General features: G+C 19.4%; 7 protein-coding genes across 7 annotated transcripts; 3 read left to right on the top strand and 4 right to left on the bottom strand.

Moving 5' to 3' along the window:
- Window positions 1-2084: 2084 nt before the first annotated feature.
- Window positions 2085-2374, top strand: SRAE_2000441800 (Hypothetical protein; the record flags this gene model as incomplete). The annotated part of the gene is made up of 2 exons (XM_024643287.1): window positions 2085-2199; window positions 2247-2374. 2 exons carry the CDS (start codon window positions 2085-2087, stop codon window positions 2372-2374), a joined length of 243 nt encoding a protein of 80 aa, XP_024508971.1.
- Window positions 2375-3620: 1246 nt separating this feature from the next.
- SRAE_2000441700 (Cytochrome P450 4V2) lies at window positions 3621-5226 on the top strand (the record flags this gene model as incomplete). The annotated part of the gene is made up of 2 exons (XM_024643286.1): window positions 3621-3988; window positions 4050-5226. The coding sequence occupies 2 exons, from the start codon at window positions 3621-3623 to the stop codon at window positions 5224-5226; spliced, it is 1545 nt and encodes a 514-aa protein (XP_024508970.1).
- Window positions 5227-5356: 130 nt separating this feature from the next.
- Window positions 5357-6391, bottom strand: SRAE_2000441600 (Protein kinase domain and Serine/threonine-/dual specificity protein kinase, catalytic domain and Protein kinase-like domain-containing protein; the record flags this gene model as incomplete). Its single annotated transcript, XM_024643284.1, has 1 exon — window positions 5357-6391. One exon carries the CDS (start codon window positions 6389-6391, stop codon window positions 5357-5359), a length of 1035 nt encoding a protein of 344 aa, XP_024508969.1.
- Window positions 6392-6604: 213 nt separating this feature from the next.
- Window positions 6605-7155, top strand: SRAE_2000441500 (Hypothetical protein; the record flags this gene model as incomplete). Its single annotated transcript, XM_024643283.1, has 2 exons — window positions 6605-6765; window positions 6810-7155. 2 exons carry the CDS (start codon window positions 6605-6607, stop codon window positions 7153-7155), a joined length of 507 nt encoding a protein of 168 aa, XP_024508968.1.
- A 2159-nt stretch (window positions 7156-9314) lies between these two features.
- SRAE_2000441400 (G protein-coupled receptor, rhodopsin-like family and GPCR, rhodopsin-like, 7TM domain-containing protein) lies at window positions 9315-10912 on the bottom strand (the record flags this gene model as incomplete). Its single annotated transcript, XM_024643282.1, has 6 exons — window positions 9315-9613; window positions 9714-9906; window positions 9955-10056; window positions 10105-10486; window positions 10571-10740; window positions 10892-10912. 6 exons carry the CDS (start codon window positions 10910-10912, stop codon window positions 9315-9317), a joined length of 1167 nt encoding a protein of 388 aa, XP_024508967.1.
- Window positions 10913-14370: 3458 nt separating this feature from the next.
- Window positions 14371-15482, bottom strand: SRAE_2000441300 (Ground-like domain-containing protein; the record flags this gene model as incomplete). Its single annotated transcript, XM_024643281.1, has 2 exons — window positions 14371-15433; window positions 15475-15482. The coding sequence occupies 2 exons, from the start codon at window positions 15480-15482 to the stop codon at window positions 14371-14373; spliced, it is 1071 nt and encodes a 356-aa protein (XP_024508966.1).
- Window positions 15483-16414: 932 nt separating this feature from the next.
- SRAE_2000441200 (Hypothetical protein) lies at window positions 16415-17838 on the bottom strand (the record flags this gene model as incomplete). Its single annotated transcript, XM_024643280.1, has 4 exons — window positions 16415-16987; window positions 17043-17502; window positions 17557-17758; window positions 17811-17838. The coding sequence occupies 4 exons, from the start codon at window positions 17836-17838 to the stop codon at window positions 16415-16417; spliced, it is 1263 nt and encodes a 420-aa protein (XP_024508965.1).
- Window positions 17839-19763: the final 1925 nt, after the last annotated feature.

Raw genomic sequence — 19763 nt, 5'->3', positions numbered from 1 at the left:
TATTATTAATATGCATTTACAGATAAATAATTGATAAATAAATTCATGTATTTTACTAAACAAATAAAAAAAATTTTTTTTTATAAAAAATAGTCTTTACAATCAAACGTTATGTTATGTTAAAAATTATTGAAGAAAATAATAAAAAAATAATTATGTTTAAAAAATGTACTAAAAATTCTAAGAACATTTATAAGTTAATTATTTTAAAGATTGAATTAAACATCAAATTAAGTTTTATTTTAAGGCAATGAATTAATTCTAGGAATATATTAAAAATAAATATTTAAGACTACACAGACTTTTGACGACAAAAAATATAAGTAGAAAAAAAAAATACTATCAGTATTTTAATTGTAGTTTTGAACAAATATTTTGTCAAAACAATGCAATAACTTAAATTTTATGTTCGTAAAAATTTAAATAATTTTCCTTATTAACATATTTAAATATCATTTAAAAAATTAATCATATTAAATATATTTAACAAATGTAAAGCAGTTCTTAAAATCACAACAATATTTTTTGATACTAATATGTATCAATAATGATGAATTTTTAATTAAAAAGTTAACAACGTATTTCAAATATTTTTTTTTATCAAACACACTTTATAGGTTTATTTTGGTTTAATGAAATGAAAATTAAATAAATTAAATTATCTTTTTCTGATTAGTTTGTTTTTTTTATTTTAAATTTAAAATATTTTAGTTTTTACTTTAAAATTTACAATATCACCTTCATTGCATAGCCATTACTATGATTAATGTTACTCTATAAAATAGGAAAATATTTTTTCTACTAAAGAGGTACAATTGAATTTTTATTATTACTAGAATATTAAGAATTTTAATATACTCTAATTCATATTAATTATTTAGAAAAATAGCCTCCATTTCTTTGATGGCGGTAATTTTAGAAAAAAAAACCAAGAGAACATAAAAATTTACCTCGAATGGCAGTTAAAAGTAATATTTAAAAATAACATTAATAAATGTTTATTTTTATGATAGCATTTTTTCTTTATGAAATTTTACAGGAAAACGAAAAAAATGTTAGAATAAAAATGAAATAAAAGCAAACAAATGATCCATTAACTTGTCATTACCAATTATTTATTTTTTTTTCCGACAAAATAATATAACTGTAAATCAAAATTTCATTAAATTTTAAGAGTCAATACTTTTTTATAAAGTAATTTTTTTTAATAAGACACTTTTGTTGATTTCATAATTATTTATATATTTTTTTATCAAGTTATTATTAAATGATATAAAATAATGGAAAAAGATAAATTTTTTTGTAAATAATTTTTAAAATATTTACTTTCTTACAATTACTCTTCTTGTTATTTAAAAAAAACAAACTTTTTTATATTATGGTAAAATGTCAAAAAATTGTTATGGTATCGTATAATTTTTGTAAAGTTTTTAATATGATAACATAAATTGTTTTGTAAAGCATTTCTACAGAAAACATATCAAATATGTTAATGATGGTATATACTTTAATAAAATATTCATTTATTATTTTTGTTATCATATTGTCTAATTTTAAAAAATTTATAGGACTTGTAATTATTTTTTCTTTTAATATTACATATTTTTTTTGACAATTAATTATTATTACTATTTCTTTTTCTTTTTTTTTTTTTAAATTAGTTCCATAGAATAGATCATCAAAATTTGACATTTTTATTTATTGTAAATATATTTTAAAAAAAAATTTTTTTTCTATCATTAAATTAATATATTTTTTGTTAATATTTAAACAAAATAATATTAAAATTTAAGTACATACAAAGTTAAGGGTGGCGTTACAAATATATTCCTTTTATGTATATATTCACTTATTTAATATTAACTAAAGCTCAAAAACTCATTTCTTTAGCTTACATATAAATAGGAGGGCGGTATGATATATTTAAGACTAAAAATTATTTCAGTTACATCATTTTTACTACCGCGTGCTCTCCTTTTTTGAAGAAAGACTTATCCATACTTTAATTAAAAGTGAATAATATTTAGTTAATAAAAAATACTACTTTTTTTAATAACATTTTATTTTAGTTCCTTCTTGTAAAAATGGTTAAATATTTTTCATCTTGTTTATGCTTAATTGGAGCAATTATTATTCTATCAAGTCATTATACTAATACAATTCCCATTGAAAATTCTGAAAATTACTTTATTAGACAATGTAAGCTGCTTATTAAAATGTTAATTTTTTTTTTTTTTCATTTACAGTAAGAGATTTTCCAGTCGAAGAGTTTGATGGAAGACCGATTTATTATAATGGTTATCTTATTGAAAATACTGATCCACGTATTTCACTTAAAAGAGCTGTCGGTCCTCGTCCACTACGTTTTGGATGAAGAAAAAACAAAACTTATTTTTTTTTTATAAAATGTTAAGAAGATTATTAATTATTAAAATATTGGATAAGTATGAATTATGAATATATAAAAAAAATGTATTAGATCTTCATTATCCACTACAAATATAATAAAAATCACCAATATCCACATATAAATTGAACATCTTAATAGCCATCATCATACTTTTTTCATCATCTCTTATGAAAATTCTATAATAAATATTTTATTTTAAAAGTAAAAAAAAAAAAATAATAAAATGTTTGTTGTTAATATATCACCAGGTATTTATGCAAAAATGTTTTCTAATAGCTTTATTTCGTCATCTGTCATGAAAAAAATATAATTCACCTTATTTTGTTTATTTAAAAATTAACTAAGAAAATAAATATTTTATTATACCAAAAAAAAAAATATATATATAGATATATATCATATATATAACTTTGTCATTATAATGAAACTTTCATTTTAATGGTTGTTTTAAAAATAGAATTATAAAAAATTACAGAATTTTTCTTTTTTTTTTTTTTTGTTAATTATATATATAAATATCTGATAATAATAAATTAAAAACATTCTCTTTTAATATAAAATTTTGTTTTCATTTTAATATTAAAGGTGAAAATATAGTAATTGTTTATTGTATTTTATATAATTGTTATCAAACACCTTCATCTGTGTCCTACTTCTGGTAAATTGTAATATTATATTAAAGGATCATTTTATATAAAAATTTCTTCTATCTTTCTTTATATCTATCAGGTCAAAAGATTGTTATATAAAAACTCTAATTCATCTTATCGCTTTCTGATCGTAGTATAGTTTATAGTCATTTTGTTCATTTAATCAAAGAATACGTGCCTATTAAATGGTAGATTTGAGTAAATTTTGTGTTGCTTCAAATAATAAAATATGTATGAATCTCATAACTTGATTATACCTAATTTTTAGTATTATAAAATATTAAATAATTTTACTTATATGCTTTTTTTTTTAAATTAACTAATTCATCCATATTCTTAGTTATTATAATTGTTAAAAGGTACTTTTTATGGTAATAAAAAGTTGATACATATAAAAGTATTATGACTAATTTATCAAGGTAAAATTGTTCTATTGATAGTTAAAGTCTAAAAAGTTTATTTAAAGTTATTTTAGAAAAAATATTATAATCATTAAAGATAATTAAAAATTTACATTTTAATTGAAAGTTAATTAAAATTTCAGTCACTGTTATATTGTCATGGGTGCAATAGGCAACACTTTTTTAGTTATTTCTATAACTTTATTATTAACATTTGTAATTAAAAAAATTTTTTACTATCTAAAAACATTAGAGAAAGTACCAGGAATATCAACATTGCCACTAATTGGCAATCTTCATCAAATTAAAATTGAACCAGACAAATTTTATGAACAATTTCAGGGTATTGGATATATGCTTCAAAATAGAAGAGCTAGAATATGTAAAGTATGGCTTGGACCATTGCCTTTTGTTGCAATTTATGGTGCTGAGGAGATAGAAGGAGTACTAGGAAGTTCTAAATTATTGAATAAACTTTTTCAATATAATTTTTTATCACCATGGATTGGTGATGGACTTTTAATAAGGTATTATTTTATTGTTTATAATAAAATATTTTTATTAACTAAATTATTAATTTTATTTTAGTAAACCAGATAAATGGAAACCAAGAAGAAAATTACTAACACCAGCATTTCATTATGATATTTTAAAGGATTTTGTATTTATCTTTAATAAGCATGCTAAAACATTAGTGGGAAAATTTGAAAAGTTGGCAGATAAAGATGAGTTTGTTGATGTATTTCATACAATATCTCTTTGTACACTTGACATTATTTGTGAGGCAGCTTTAGGTATTGACATTAAAGCACAAACTGTCCAAACAGAATATTTAGAAGCTGTTTTTAAAATGAAATACATCATTCATCAAAGACAAATTAAGCCACAATATTATTCAGACTTCATGTTTAATATAGTAGGTGATGGGAAGGAGCATGATAAATGTGTTAAAATATTACATGATTTTACTCATACTGTTATAAATAAAAGAAAAGAAATGGCAGAAAAATGTGGTGGAATAAGAAAATTAATGGAACAAGAAAGGAATGAAGATTCCTCATATAAAATGGCATTCCTTGATTTAATGCTTGAAATGAATGCTAAAGGTGATCTTCCTATGGAAGGATTACTTGAAGAAGTTGATACTTTTACATTTGAAGGTCATGATACAACTTCTGCTGCTTTAAATTGGTTCCTTCATTTAATGGCAGCAAATCCAGAAATACAAGTTAAAGTTCATAGAGAAATTGATGATGTACTTGGTGAAGAAATAAGACCTATTAATTTTGATGAAATTGGAAGATTAAAATATTTAGAAGCATGTGTTAAAGAAACATTACGTCTCTATCCATCAGTTCCATTATTTGGAAGAAATACTACAGAAGAAGTTGAAATTAATGGTTATAAAATTCCACCTAATACAGGAATTGCTATTGTTTCAGCAATGGTACATAAAGATCCAAAATATTGGGAAAATCCAGAAATTTTTAATCCAGAACGTTTTATAAATAATGATCTTAAACATCCATATTGTTATATACCATTTTCAGCAGGAAGTAGAAATTGTATTGGTCAAAGATTTGCAATGATGGAAGAAAAATGTGTAATTGCTAATATAATGAGACAATTTAAAGTTCAAACACAATTAAGAACAGATGAAATGAGATTATCAGCAGAATTAATTATACGACCGATGTATGGAAATTATATTAAATTCATTAAAAGATCATTTGGTGACTATACATTAGTTGAACCTCCACATTAATACAAAAATAAATATTAAATCTACAAAGAAAATATTTAATTATAAAAAAAAAATTTTTATACAATGTTTGCAGTTATAAATTGTTTTGTTAATATAAATAAAAATATTATTTTTTTTCATAATTTTTATTTTATTTTTTGTTATTATTTTCTTCTGAAGTTATAATTTCTGATACAATTTCTTTCATATCATTTAATGGTATTGTTTCCCAATCATATGGATCATCAAATTTATAACCTTCTCTATCTATTTCTTGTATAAGAAGATTTTGAATAAAAGAATAATTTGGTTCTTCTAAAAATTTCCATGAATCAATTTTTATAAGTATATCTTTTAAAAATTTTGGACTTTTAACATAAAAATTACAATCAGGTTCACGAAGCATTTTTTTATATTCTTCAATTGTAGATCTAAATTTTCTATTAACTCCATTCCATGGTAATCTTCCCTCTAATAATTCAATAGCCATATAAAACCAACTTTCAACATCATCACGTCTACATTGTTTATGATACATATGATTAGCTAATGAACAATATTTTGCTGTACCTTTCCATGAAGTTGGTAAACATTCTTTAATGATTGTCTTTGAATTATCATTTTTAAAATTTCTTGCAACACCAAAATCAATAATGTAAATAGATTTTGGTGCAATAGAATTTCTACCAACACAAAAGTTAGATGGTTTTATATCTCTTGATATATATCCAAGCATATGTAATTCATTTAATCCACTTAAACATTGCATCAAAATTCTTAAAGCTGTATTTTTACTAAACATTTTTCCTGGTAAATTTGACTTTATATCAGAAACACTTTTTCCTAAACATTCCATAATTATAAATGGTTCATCTAATTCTGGACAACTACCATAATCATAAATTTTTGCTAAATGAATACATTTTATTTTTTTAGCAGCATTTAATATTTCAATTTCACACTCAAGTGCTGTATCTTTTTCCACTTTTAAAGCACGTACTCTTTTTTTATAATCATAACATAAATATGTCACACCCCAACCACCTTTTCCTATACGTTTTGATATTTCATATTTTTTTCCATTTATCAAATTAGTGATTGTTATTGTCTGTGGGGATGTACTGTTTTCATTTTCCTGTTCAATGTTATTATATTGGTTAGAACTTGTATTTTGTTTGGTTGACATAAATACTTTAAAAAAAAATATTTTTAATATTTTAATTTTTTTTAAATTAATAAATAATAAAATAAAATTTGAATTTTAAAATTTTTTGTCAAATAATTCATTTTATTATAAATAAACGATATGCAAAGATAAAAGATTATTGTTATGTAGCGTTATTTTATTAAAATATATTACCATAACTATATTAATCATCTTTTTTTTATGTAATAACAAATGCCAAACTTGAAAAGAAATTCTACTTGTTTGATTGATAATGTATTTGATACAGAATCTGATGCTCAACCACCATTAAAAAAAGCCAAACTTTTATCAGTATTTAGTAATCATGTTAAAACAAAGCTAAGAAATCTTTCTTTTTCAAAATCACTTTTTAGGTATGTAATAAAATTTTAATATTATTTTTAATTATTTATCATAGACCTAAAAGTAAAACAAAGTGTGATACTATTTATTTTCCTGGTCTTGATTTAGAAAAATCACAATCAAGTGAAATAAAATTGTTAACAAAAGAACCAAAGAATAACAAATCAACAAATTTTCTTTATTCAAAAAATTTTATACCTAATAATAATTTTTATAGAAATATATCTTTTGAACATACAAATATGCATTTTTTACCATCAAAAAAATTGAAAAATGATAATATAAAAAATTTTGTAACATTTGATACAAGTTTTACTAAAAATGTTATTGGTAATAGTCAACCAAATAAAAGATTTAGAATGGACCAAGAAGCTTTGGCAAAAAATATTATTGGTATGTAGACAATACATCATATATTTATGGGAAATAAATAATAAATTAATTCAATGTACATATATTAATTATATATTTACATAATTTTATACTATTTTTATATATTACATCAAATAAATTATTATATTTTATTAATTACTAATGTTTTATTATTAATAATATTTTAAAATATTTTCTACCTTTTTTTTTTAACATTTTTTTACTTCCAAAAAAATTTTATAGGGAATAATATTTGACGTAAAACTTTATGATTATTATAAATATGTCAAAATGTTTTTTTTTTTAAATTATTTTTACTTTAATAAAATTTTTATTAAAAAGCTATTACATAAATAGTTTTAAATAATTATATTAATAATTTAACTATATATTTTATCATTAATGTAACAAATTAAAAATAAACAAATAAAAATGTTATAAAGATAATATATATGACAAATATTTTAAAAATGATTTTTGAATTTTAACTTTACTATCAGTTCATTAAAATTTATGTAATAAAAGATAAACATTTTAGTTGTATAAAAATTTTTTTAAAATAATTTCTCAACAAATTTTATGGTAATTTTAATATTCAAAAAACAAAAATTTAAATATTAAAACAAGACGAAGAATATAGATGTAAAATAAAAAAAATTGATTTATTAATAAGACAAAAATTAATGTTCATTTTTTTATGTTTAATTTTTAATTTCATTAAAATTGTTTGATAAAAGTTGAATTAAAAAAATCAATTAATTTATATATGTAAAATTTTTTTTTTAAAGAATTTTAAAACTAGATGAAAAAATAAAACATTATAAATTATAATTTTATAGAAAAAAAATTTATTATTAATCAAAGCATAAAAATAAATTTTAATAGTAATACTTTTAAATAAAAAGTAACTTAATTTTTATATATGTTATAAAATATTATTTATGAAATAAAAAAGTTATGAATTTTGATAACTGTTATAAGTAAAATTAAATATCGATCAAAAATTTTATAAAATTATTCATACTTTTTTTAATATAAAAGTACTTTTTAAAAAGTCGTTTTTATTTTTTTAGATAATCAAATTATATTCACATTATGCTTCAATTTTTATGTTTGAGTGATATTAAAATTTTTTGAACACTAGTATAAGTTTTATACATTACTATATATATTTTAATTTTAAGTATTAATATTTCAATGAAGTATAACTAAAAATTTACTAATAAAAAGTATATTATTTTAAATTATTAATTATAATATTTTTAAATTAATTTTTACATTTATATATATATACAGTAAAATAAATTGGTTTTAAGTTAATTATTTATAAAAGAAGTTAAAAAAAATTATTTTATAACTTTTAAGTATAATGCTCTTTTTTGTTTTTTTTTTAAATAATATTATGGTTATTTAATTCAACTGTATGCAAAAAATTGGAAAACTTTTTAATTTATTTAATGTTTTATTTTAAGTTTAAATTTTAAATAGTTGTTAAATATTATGTGTTGATGCATTTAAGCTAATATGTATAAAGTATCAAATACCAAATAATGTTTCATTTATTATTTTTTATAAAGTAATAAAGTTTTTAAAATGTAAAAAAAAAAGTTATGAGAAATCAAAAATCTTAATATTATAAATTTAATAATAGAATTATAATAATTTATCAATTATATGAATATATATTATTTGGTTATTACTATTTAATAAGTTATTATTTAATTTATTAATTTTTATAATGTCTTTTTTTTTTAAATTTATTTTTGTGTAAATAATTTAATTTAGAAAAATATTACATTATTAATTTAAAGTACCATATATTTTACTTTTTATGAAAATTTTTTAAAAGTTTAGAGATTATATTTATTTCAATGATTAGAAAAATGAAAAATAAAATAGAAATCTTATGCAAAACTTTACATCTTTATAAACAGGAAACTGTAATAGGTTTCCTTTATAAAAAATATTTATAATTAATCAAAGACATTTTCTTAAAAAAAAGGATATATATTATAATAATAAAAAAAAAATTACTTTTTTTTGCAATAATAATATTTATTAATAAAATGTAATAAAATATTACTACAATAAATATGTTTTGAGATCATAAAGACATTATAAAGTTAACAATATATACATGTATTGAAATAAATAATAAATCTTGATATTTTACATAAAAAAAAATATGTTATAAAGCTGTACTAGCAGCTCTTCTTGCAATAATTCTTGTATCAACGACTTCACCACGCATCTTTGGATTATAATTATCTTTTAATGAATATTTTATACTCATTTGTCCTCCTTCTCCAGTTGTTTTATTTACAGTGATAGGAAAATGAAAAGAATGATGATAAGGTTTTGAAAATTTAGAATTTGTATGATTACCATTTGTATTGGTAGGTGTTGTTATTGTCATTAAACGTTCCCTCGTACTAAGTCTTATACTTTCTGTTTGACAATACGATAATTTATTTATATATTTTGTATCTAAAATAAAAGTATAATATTATTAACCATTTATTATATATTTTCATATGTTTGTTTTTAATAATTTTTATAAAAACAAATTTTTTTTTTTAAATCTTACCTTGTAAATAAGTGCTTTTTGTTTTCCCACAAGAATTTGGTATATGCCTAATATAAAAACAACATATTTTTAATTGTTCAATTAAACTTTTTCTAAAATGTTTACTTGATAGACAAAAAAGTCCAAAATTTAATACTTTTCCTATTGTTGTTAGGGTATTACTTATCACTTGAAGTAATTGATTATAGTATCTCTGTAACAAATAATTATATAAAATTTAATTACCTTTTTATAAACTAACATCTTTAAAACTGATATTTAATGTTCGTAATAAAAATATAATAGCTCCTGGCATATTACATGCTAAAAATGTTGTTAATATTACAACAATTAAACATGTTATCTAAAAAAAAATAATATTTATTATTAATATTTTTTATTATTAAATTACTTTTTTTTCAATTTTTGTTCTACTAATAATTAATGGTTGATTATTTTCTTGAGCCAACTCAACAGGAAATGATTGTTTTCTAAGATTTGTTATCAACATAACATTGCATGTTAATAGTACAATATTTGGAATTACAACGACTGACAAAGCATGTAACCATCCCCATATTGTAAATATAGGATTATTTGTAATTTTTGTATGAACATACTTTCCAGAATTATCATTTTCTGTTTTTATTGATAAATAATTATGTAATGTTATAAATAAGGAAAGAATAAGGATAATTAAAATTTTTGTACCAAATATTATATTTATAGGCCTATATTGTCCAAAAGGTTTTCTCACAACAGCTAATCTTTCTACTGTTACAGCTAACATCACCCTAATATAATAAAAATTTAAGATAAGAAAAAAAAAGATATATATATAAATAATTAAATAATTAATTTTTCATTTATAAAATTACCATATTGAAAAGGCACTCAACCAATTAATAAGCCAAGTTGTCAAAATATTATTCCTAATATAAAATGCTTTAAACCATCCCGGAATATAAGTATACCACTTCATATAAACACATGGAATTAAAGATAACAACAAAAATCCCAAATCAGCAAAAGCCATTGCCGCAAATAACTGAAACAAATGGATATGTAAATATTTTGTTGTTGTTGTTAATGTATATATTTAGATGATACATAAGTGTCAAATATTAACAAACAAAAAAAAAATAATAATAACAACAAAATAAAATGTTTTTGTTAAAATAATTTTAAATAAAACATACCACATTTGTTCTATTACGCATTTTTTTTGATAACAATACTAATAAATTTAAAAGATTACCAAAAAAACCAAATAAAAAAAGGATTAGAAAGAAATCTGTATATAAGAAACGAATAATAAAACTCTCCATTAAGTTTGATGAATGTGAATTATCATTTAAATTTTTTGGTACTGTTAATGTTGTACTTTCATAAAAATTTTTAACATAGGGAGGTGTGAATGATGTTGAAGCATAAAGACAATTTTTGTCATTTTCCATACACGTCATCATTACTTATTTCCTTAAATAAATGTATACAAAAAAATGTAATATAAAAATTGTTTAGTTATTAAAAGACAATTATCCTCGTTATCATTCATAGTAATAATTTTTTTATGAGAAAAAATTTTCTAGTTTTTTTAATTTTTTTTTAAATGAATGTACTTTTTTAGGCAAAAAAAAAACATTTATAAATATTGAAAAGAAATAAAATATCTCGTTTTTTTTTAATATTAAATTTGATAAAAATATAAAAAAAAATTAAAATAAATTATTTTAAAGCAATTAATTGATTAATTATGTTACTTTTTAATCATCTATAAAAAGAAAAATTTTGTTAGATTTACATTATATAATATTTATAAGAATAGAAACATAAATTAATAAAGTAAATTTAAGTATATATTATTATTTGAATATTAGAAAGCATTTGTTTAAAGTTAACTGAAAATGTTAAAAAGTAAAGATGAATATATTATTGTGTTATTTATTTATAAGTTTTAAAAAGTTAAAAAATTTACAAACTTATAAGTACACCATATATATATATATATATAGATATGCAGATATATAAAAAGGTATAAATAAATAGATACTAAATATGAATATTATTTCATAGTATTTATACTTAATTATTTATTATTAAAATAATTTTTAAAAAAAAAAATATTAAAGCTTTTTTTTTAATATATAAAAGTTTCAGATAACTAAAATGAACATTGAGATTCAAAATAAAATCTAAACGGAAACAATAAGAATATAATATTATTTTATATCTTAAAAACATTTGTTAAAAATACTGATTACAATAAAATAAATTCTTTTGATTACCATAATAGCAATATAATTGTATAGATAAATTTTAATTACGTTACATTTATATAATAGTTTAAAGACATAAAAAAATTTTTTTTTTTTTTATATTTTATTCTTATATAAAAAAAATGAATGTAGTAATAAGTATGCTACTTAAAAAACAAATTAAATATGAACTTTAAATTTGATTACTTTTACACTATTTTTAATATTTTTTAAACATCATATTAAAATGATTAATAATATAAAGCAGAAATCATATTTTTAGTAAAAATTAACAATAGAAAAGCATTAAAAACAATTGGGTCATCCAAATTTATGAGAGTGAGTTATTTTTATCTTAAAATAAAAACTTTTATCATTTGTTTATGGATATTAAAAAATATAAAAAAAAAAAATAAAATATGAATTAGTTAACAAATATATTTATGTAGAAATTTAAGCTAAATTTTTTGCAAAAAAAAAATAAATTGTAAAAATAGTTAGATATTTTATATTTAATAAAATCATATATTTTTGTATAGTAATTTTTTTGTAAATATTTATAATTATTAATCTTTGATATGACAATATCAAAAATAAATCTTAAGGTTATTTTTTTTATTATTAAACTTTAATAATAAAGAAATTAATTAAAAAAATAACAAATGAATGATGTTGAAATATTTATAAAACATATATGTACATATACATATATATACATATATATTTAAATATTAAATATTTTAAAATAATATTATAAAAAAAAAAAATACCGTTACAGTATTAAATCAACTAAAGTATCCTTGGATAAATATTAGGTTTTAATAATTCTTAAATATATTATTTAATAAAGTGAATTTCACAAAATCCTTTCTCAAATTTCAATACATTTCCTAATAATGTCTTGTAAGAAGGTAAATAGACAGGAGAAGAAGAACACTATATCATGAAAAATTTAGGAATAGCTCCATTACAAAGAAAAAGTATAATTCACTAGTAATTTCTTATCTTTTATTAAACATTTTTTTGTATAAATAGCCCTGTGGGATTTATCAAGTAATTCAAGTGACCAAAAATATAATAGTTTGAAGTGAGGATCTTTTTCATTCATCGTTTTATATATATATATGTATAATATACATATGTATAAGAATAGTTTCAATTCAACGAAATTAAATACAAAGAAAAGGGGACTAATAAATAAACTGTTGTCTTCATCCACAATATTAAACTCTTCAAAAAAAATAATGTATATATAAAAATTTCTTTCATAAGATTAATAATGAATCAACCACCTTAAACCTCAACATTTCATGCATCATACACTTAAGAATCCTATTCTAAAACAATTTTTTATATTAAAAAACAAATATTAATATATAATAGGTTAAGGTGAATGATGAAATATATAAAATATGTAGTTTATTTTTATAAAATAGTATAGTATATTAAAATTCAATATAATATTGCAATCAAAAAAGAAATGTTTAGGAAAAAGATTTTTAAAGTAAATATAGATTTTATCAACTTATTTCTTTCCATTATTTCACCTCTTTTTCTTCTTTCGCCTTTTCAAGAATACTCACTTCAAGAAGTAATTGCGGGTTAAATGATAAAAAAAAGAACTTATATAGACATAATTTAATATTTATATCTTATAATAAAAAGTTCAATATTAATACATTCAAAATATAAAAATTTATTTAATAATAAAAAAAAAATTAATATATTTATTATTCTTTAAAATATATTTTTACTTAAATTAACAATTAAATAAAATTATTTCTAATAACAAAAAAAAAAATTTTTTTTATATATATATTTTCTCACAAACATTTTAATAACAATAAATCCAAGACTTTCTTCAATTTAATCATTAGAACATTTTTATATTTTTAAGAAAATAGTATAAAAATACCGCTTTCTTTTAAAATAAGTACTTTTGTTTTAAGGGTATATATCCTAATAAACGTTGTTTATATCCTAAAAATATGTACAAAAATATATATTTTGTTGTGTGAATAAAAATTTTTACTAAAGAAATTAGCTTGTTTAAATAGTACACATTTATTCTACTTTGGGGAATGTTTTCAATTTTGAAGTAATAAAATATTAACAACATTATATATACTAAACATATAATTAATATTACTTTTGTTATTTGATTTGATTTTAAATGTATTTCACATATTTATTAATATAACTATTATACTTTTATAAACTGTTTGTTATTAATTTATGAATTTTTATTTGACATATATATGAAAAAAAAAAAAGTATAAAGAAAATGATATAGAAATAAAAATATAATGAAAAATTTTTTTTTATATATTTTGATAATAAAAATTAAATAATATATATATATATATATTTATATTTATATATATATATACTAAAAATTATCAAAGTATGTAAAAACTTCTTTATGGTATTACTCTAAAAATATAACAATGAACATTTCCAATAGTTAATTGACAAAATGAGGATGATCTTGTTATGTAATAAAATTTCCCTTCACTACAAATAACATTGTGTGCCTCTAACAATGTCTCATCTCCTACTTTTTGAATTATTTTAACACTACTTTTGGCATCTGATCCTATATAACGAGATAGTATATTTCTTAATTGTTTATTTGTACATTTAACATCTGTATTGAGGGATTGACTAGCTAATAAACGTCTAATTTTTTTAGATATTTTATTATTATTAAAATTATCAGTGTTTGTTATATTATATTGGCATTCCTCTTCACAATCAACACAACATTCATTTGTTGGATATGATGATGTAGCTGGTGGTGGTGAATAATATGTTGTATTTGGAAATACATTACATTCAATTTTTTCTTTATCTTTTTTATCATTATTATATAAATTTCCATCATATGTTTCTTGTTCTATTAATCCTTGTTTTAATGATTGTATAAAAGGATTTTTATTTTCTCCTGAATTTTCATATTCTGTTATTATTTTTGTTGGTTTTTTAAGTATATTATTTTGTTCATTTATTGGATCACCCTCTGGAATATTACGATTTTGTAAATATTTTAAAACTGTTAATTTATCAAAACATTCTTTACAATTTGATAAAAATCTATTTGTTGATGGTAATTGTTGTGGATATAAATTTTGATATATTGTTCTATATAATAATGGATTTTGTTGATTTTCTTCCTGTGACATAATTGTAATTGGTTTTAATGATAATGGTGGTGGATGTAAAAATGGTGGTGTAATTTGTGGTTGAGGATAATTTTCTTGATATTCTTGTGGTAAAGGATTACAATTTGTACAGGGTGTATAATTAGGAATCATATTATTTACAGATGGTTGTGGTATTATTTGTGGTTTTATATTATTACATGGTAAAAAATTTCCTCCCATTGGTAAAAACATAGGATTATATCTATTAAAAAATGGTCCACAATCACCATATGGATAAATAAATAAAAATTGATTTAAAAATAGTCCAATGATAATAATACTAAAATAAATATTAATAAGAAAATAGAAAATAAAACATACCCAAACATATCTTTCTTTTTTTTTTGTAAAACTTAAAATAACTTATTTTTAAGGTAGTTACAAATTTTATACCCATATTTCGGTGATTTTAAATACTTTAATTACCCATGTAACTTACTAATAATCCTTTATATATACTTCTTTTAACTATAAAAAAAAACCCACTATCAAATCTTTAAATATTCCCCAATACATTGTTAATATAAAAAAAAATTTTTTTTATTTAAAAATATTTATTTGAAGAGTAAATATATAATCCATCTTAAAAAGAAAATTATTGATAAAACTAAAAATATTTATAACGAACTTTTGATATACTTGTTTAGTGGTTTTGCATTTAATTGTCATGTTTGAATATCTGAGTACGATATACACGTAAGGAATAAAACTAATATCTTAGTCTTATTACTTAATAATCTTCAAAAAAAAAAAATGTTATCCTTAAATTCAAGTATAGAGATGATGATGATTATCTTACACTTTGATCTGATATATATATTCATTTGAGTAAACTTTATTTAAAAATTGAAGTTGAAAAATGAATATAAAGATGTAAATGCGATTCTGAATCTCTAGTAATTTTTTATTACATTTAATTAAAAAAAAATAAAGACAAAAAAAAGAAAAATATTAAATATGTTTAATTGTTAATACAAAAATGAAAGGTTATGCTTATAAAAAGATTACATATTATTTTCATAATAGTAGTGAAAGTTTTTTAATCCATTTTGATACAATAAGTTATACTTTTAAGTCAAATTAATTATGTCTGTATCAAAATTCAAATAAAAAAAAGTAATTATTATCCAAATATTGACTAGTTCTTCATGGTAACTTTTTTTTTGAAAGTATTTTAAGAATATGTAATCTGTCCGGTTAAATTGTTTGTAACACTTTAATAGGTAGCATGATAATACATATATGAATAATATAAAACTGTTTAAGCTGCTGTTTCATGATTTTGATAATGAGAAAGACGATTTCCATTACGGTAACGAAGGCGTTCCTTATATGGATTTGGAGAAAGAGTAGGATAAAGTCTTCCATTAGGTATCTGTCCATTTGGACAAATTGGTACTCTTAAAGGAGTTCTATCATTTTGTCTATTTCCATTTGTACTACTACTAGATGAGTAATCTGAATCTTCTGATGAAGCTGGTGATACGTATGTTGAATGTCTTCTTGGTGTTGGTGTTTCATATTCTGGTGCAATTGCTAAAGAATATGGTGGTGGTGGTGTTCCTCTTCTAGTACATTCACCTAATAATTGTGGTGGTGATCTTACTGGTTCACTTCTTCTACCATAATTTCTATCATTATTACTTGAAAAATTATTTATTCTTAATTTTTCTTTTAAATCTTCAACAATACTACTTGTCTGAGTACCTCCTTCATAGATCATTTCTCTAACATCTTCTGTTGATACAGCTGGAACCATATTTATTAATTCCTGTTGACATGTAAATATTGAAGCTAAATCGATAGCAAAATTTTTCCATGCAATAGACATTCCCTTAAAAAAAAAATAATAAAAATTAAATAATTTATAAAAAGAAAAAAAAACATACCTCCATTCCTTTTCTGAATCTAAACATTTTTACAACTTCCATTTCAGCTTTAACATCACTTAACTCTTTTTCAGCATTAATTTTAGCATTTTTAATCTTATTTAAATCATGATGTAATATAGCTAAATCTGTTGGTTTTCTACTTTTAAAAAATGAAGATGATGATGTTCTAGAAAATTTTTTAATATCTTTTGTTATTTTTTTTTCCTGTTCATTAATTTGTAATAACTTTTTTTCACCCATCTTAATAGCTTTTTCTGTTTGTTCAATTTTTTTAAGTACTTTAATAGATGCTTCATGTTCATTGGCAAAATGTATCAATCTATCAGAAAGTAGTCTAAATACTTCATTTGTCTTTCTCATTACATCATCTATTGCTGCATTATCATTTTCTATAGCCCATTTAGTCATGCAATTCATTGCCTTCATTTGTATTTCTGCTTGTTTTTTTATTAAAATACTATAAAAAAAAATGATACATTTTTTATTAGAAATATATTTTTTTTTAATATACCTTGTTGATGACATGCTATTTAATCCTTCTAATAATTTATTAACACTATTATTTGAATGTATTATTGTTGGAGAGTTAGAATTATTAATATTACTTAATAATTGTGGTGATTTAACATTAGATGTTCCATCAGAAGAATTTCTAGTAATTATTGGACGTCTCACAGTTACATTTGAAGAGTTTACCATCAAAGGATACAGATCTACAAAAAAAATAATATAATAATTATTTTTTACTTTAAATAATTAACTTACTTTCATCTTCACTCCTCCTTCCATTCATGATAGATGAGCTAATAAGGAATAAAATCTTTGCTTCTTAAAAAAATATAGCGTTATTAAACGCTATATTATATCAAGTGATTAGTATAAAAAAAAATTGAATATAGATTTTTTTTTGAGATTTATAATACTATAAAAAGAAAATTTTTAATAAAAAGAGATATAAAAATATTTTATAAAAGTATCATAAATTGAAGAGAGAAATTTGTATTCAAATAAATGACATACATAAAAAAGAAAATTCAAGAATGACAAGTTATAACATCAAATTTTACGAAAATAAGATTTCTTTTTTATATCTTTATTTCTTCAATAAAACTGAAGAAATGATGATATTAAATAAAACAAAAGTGATACCAATTTTATTGGTAGTTTGATAAAAAAAAAAAAAAGAATATACAAAATCTAACAAATATATAAAAAAAATAACCTTCAGTCTTAAGCTTGTTTTAAATGAAAAACAATACTTATGATAACAAAACTAAACAAAAAAAAACATTTGAAAAAAAAAGACTAAAATTTGAAATAAAAATATTGTTAAAAAGGTTATTAAAACTTTAATTATTAATAATTTATTGATATTTCATTTTTTTTTAAAAGAATAAAATAAATCTAAATATAGATTGTGAGAAAAAAAAAAGTCACGATGAATGAACACATTTTAGTATTGTGAATTATAAATTTATATAAACTAAGTTGTTGTGTAATTGTTTAAAATAAATGACTGAAAAATGAATGGGAAATAAAAAAAAAATATTAATTGTTTAGTGATTAAAGCTTTATTGTATGCAATAACTTCCACGACAATGTAATTAATAATGTATTGTTCATTTTACCATGCTCTTATTGCTTTTATAATAATATATATGTTGTAAATTTATGTATATAATTTATTGTATTAACATTAAAAAAAAATAATTTTTTCTTTTTTTACTTTTTTATAATGTTTATAGATAAAGAATAAAATATTTAATTAACTGAACTCTTTTTTTTATAATTAACTATGCATATAAAATATTTAATAAGGAAAAAAAATAATACTTAAGATTAAAAATATTAAAATAAAATACTTTATAATATACTAAATAAAATTGAAAAAATTTTTTATAAAATACTAACTATAATTAATTTTTTTTACTTTATAAATATTTATTTTATAAAAATAGCAAAAAAATATTAATGTATCTAAAAAAAAAAATTTATTAATAATATTATTTAACTAAATAAAAAGCAAGGGTCAACTAAAAAAAAAAAAAGAAGAAAGAATCCATCAACAAGGACATCTTTTACCTAAAGGAAAAAGAGAAAAATATAATAAAATGAGTAAAGATGGTATCAGGAGAAAAATTTTATATTTAAATTCTTTTAATGTTACAAAATTGTAGTATAAAATATTACAAAAGTCTCAACGAAACTAAAAACATCTTTATTTATATATTACTAATAAATACCTTTTAATATATATATAAAAAAAAACAATTCTTATTAGATATGAGTACAAAATTTTTTGTACAAAAAAAAAAATAAACAAAACATTATGACAAATCTTAATTTTTTTTTTATTTATAAAACTAAAAATTTCAATTATATAATTGTATATTTTTAAAATATATACATTACGAGAAATGATGTATTTGTTTTTATAGTATTTATAAAATGTACATAATATTAATTGTCAACAAAATTCTCAATTTTACTAATAATGTTTGTCATAAAATAAAATATATACATTTTATGATAAGAATCTTTTTATGTACATAATGTTGATTACGAAAAGCATTTATTAATTATTGGATGAATAAGTTGATAAAAATAGTATTAAATATCTATTTGACGTATAAAATTTATTTTAATGTATAATATTTTAAAAAATTTATATAAATAATTAAATTTATTATATCCTTATAAATAAAATATTAAAACAAA

Source organism: Strongyloides ratti (genome assembly GCF_001040885.1).
Source record: "Strongyloides ratti genome assembly S_ratti_ED321, chromosome : 2".
Taxonomy (NCBI): domain Eukaryota; kingdom Metazoa; phylum Nematoda; class Chromadorea; order Rhabditida; family Strongyloididae; genus Strongyloides; species Strongyloides ratti.
The sequence above is the reverse complement of the archived record's forward strand: the minus strand, read 5'-3'. Positions and strand labels throughout refer to the sequence as shown.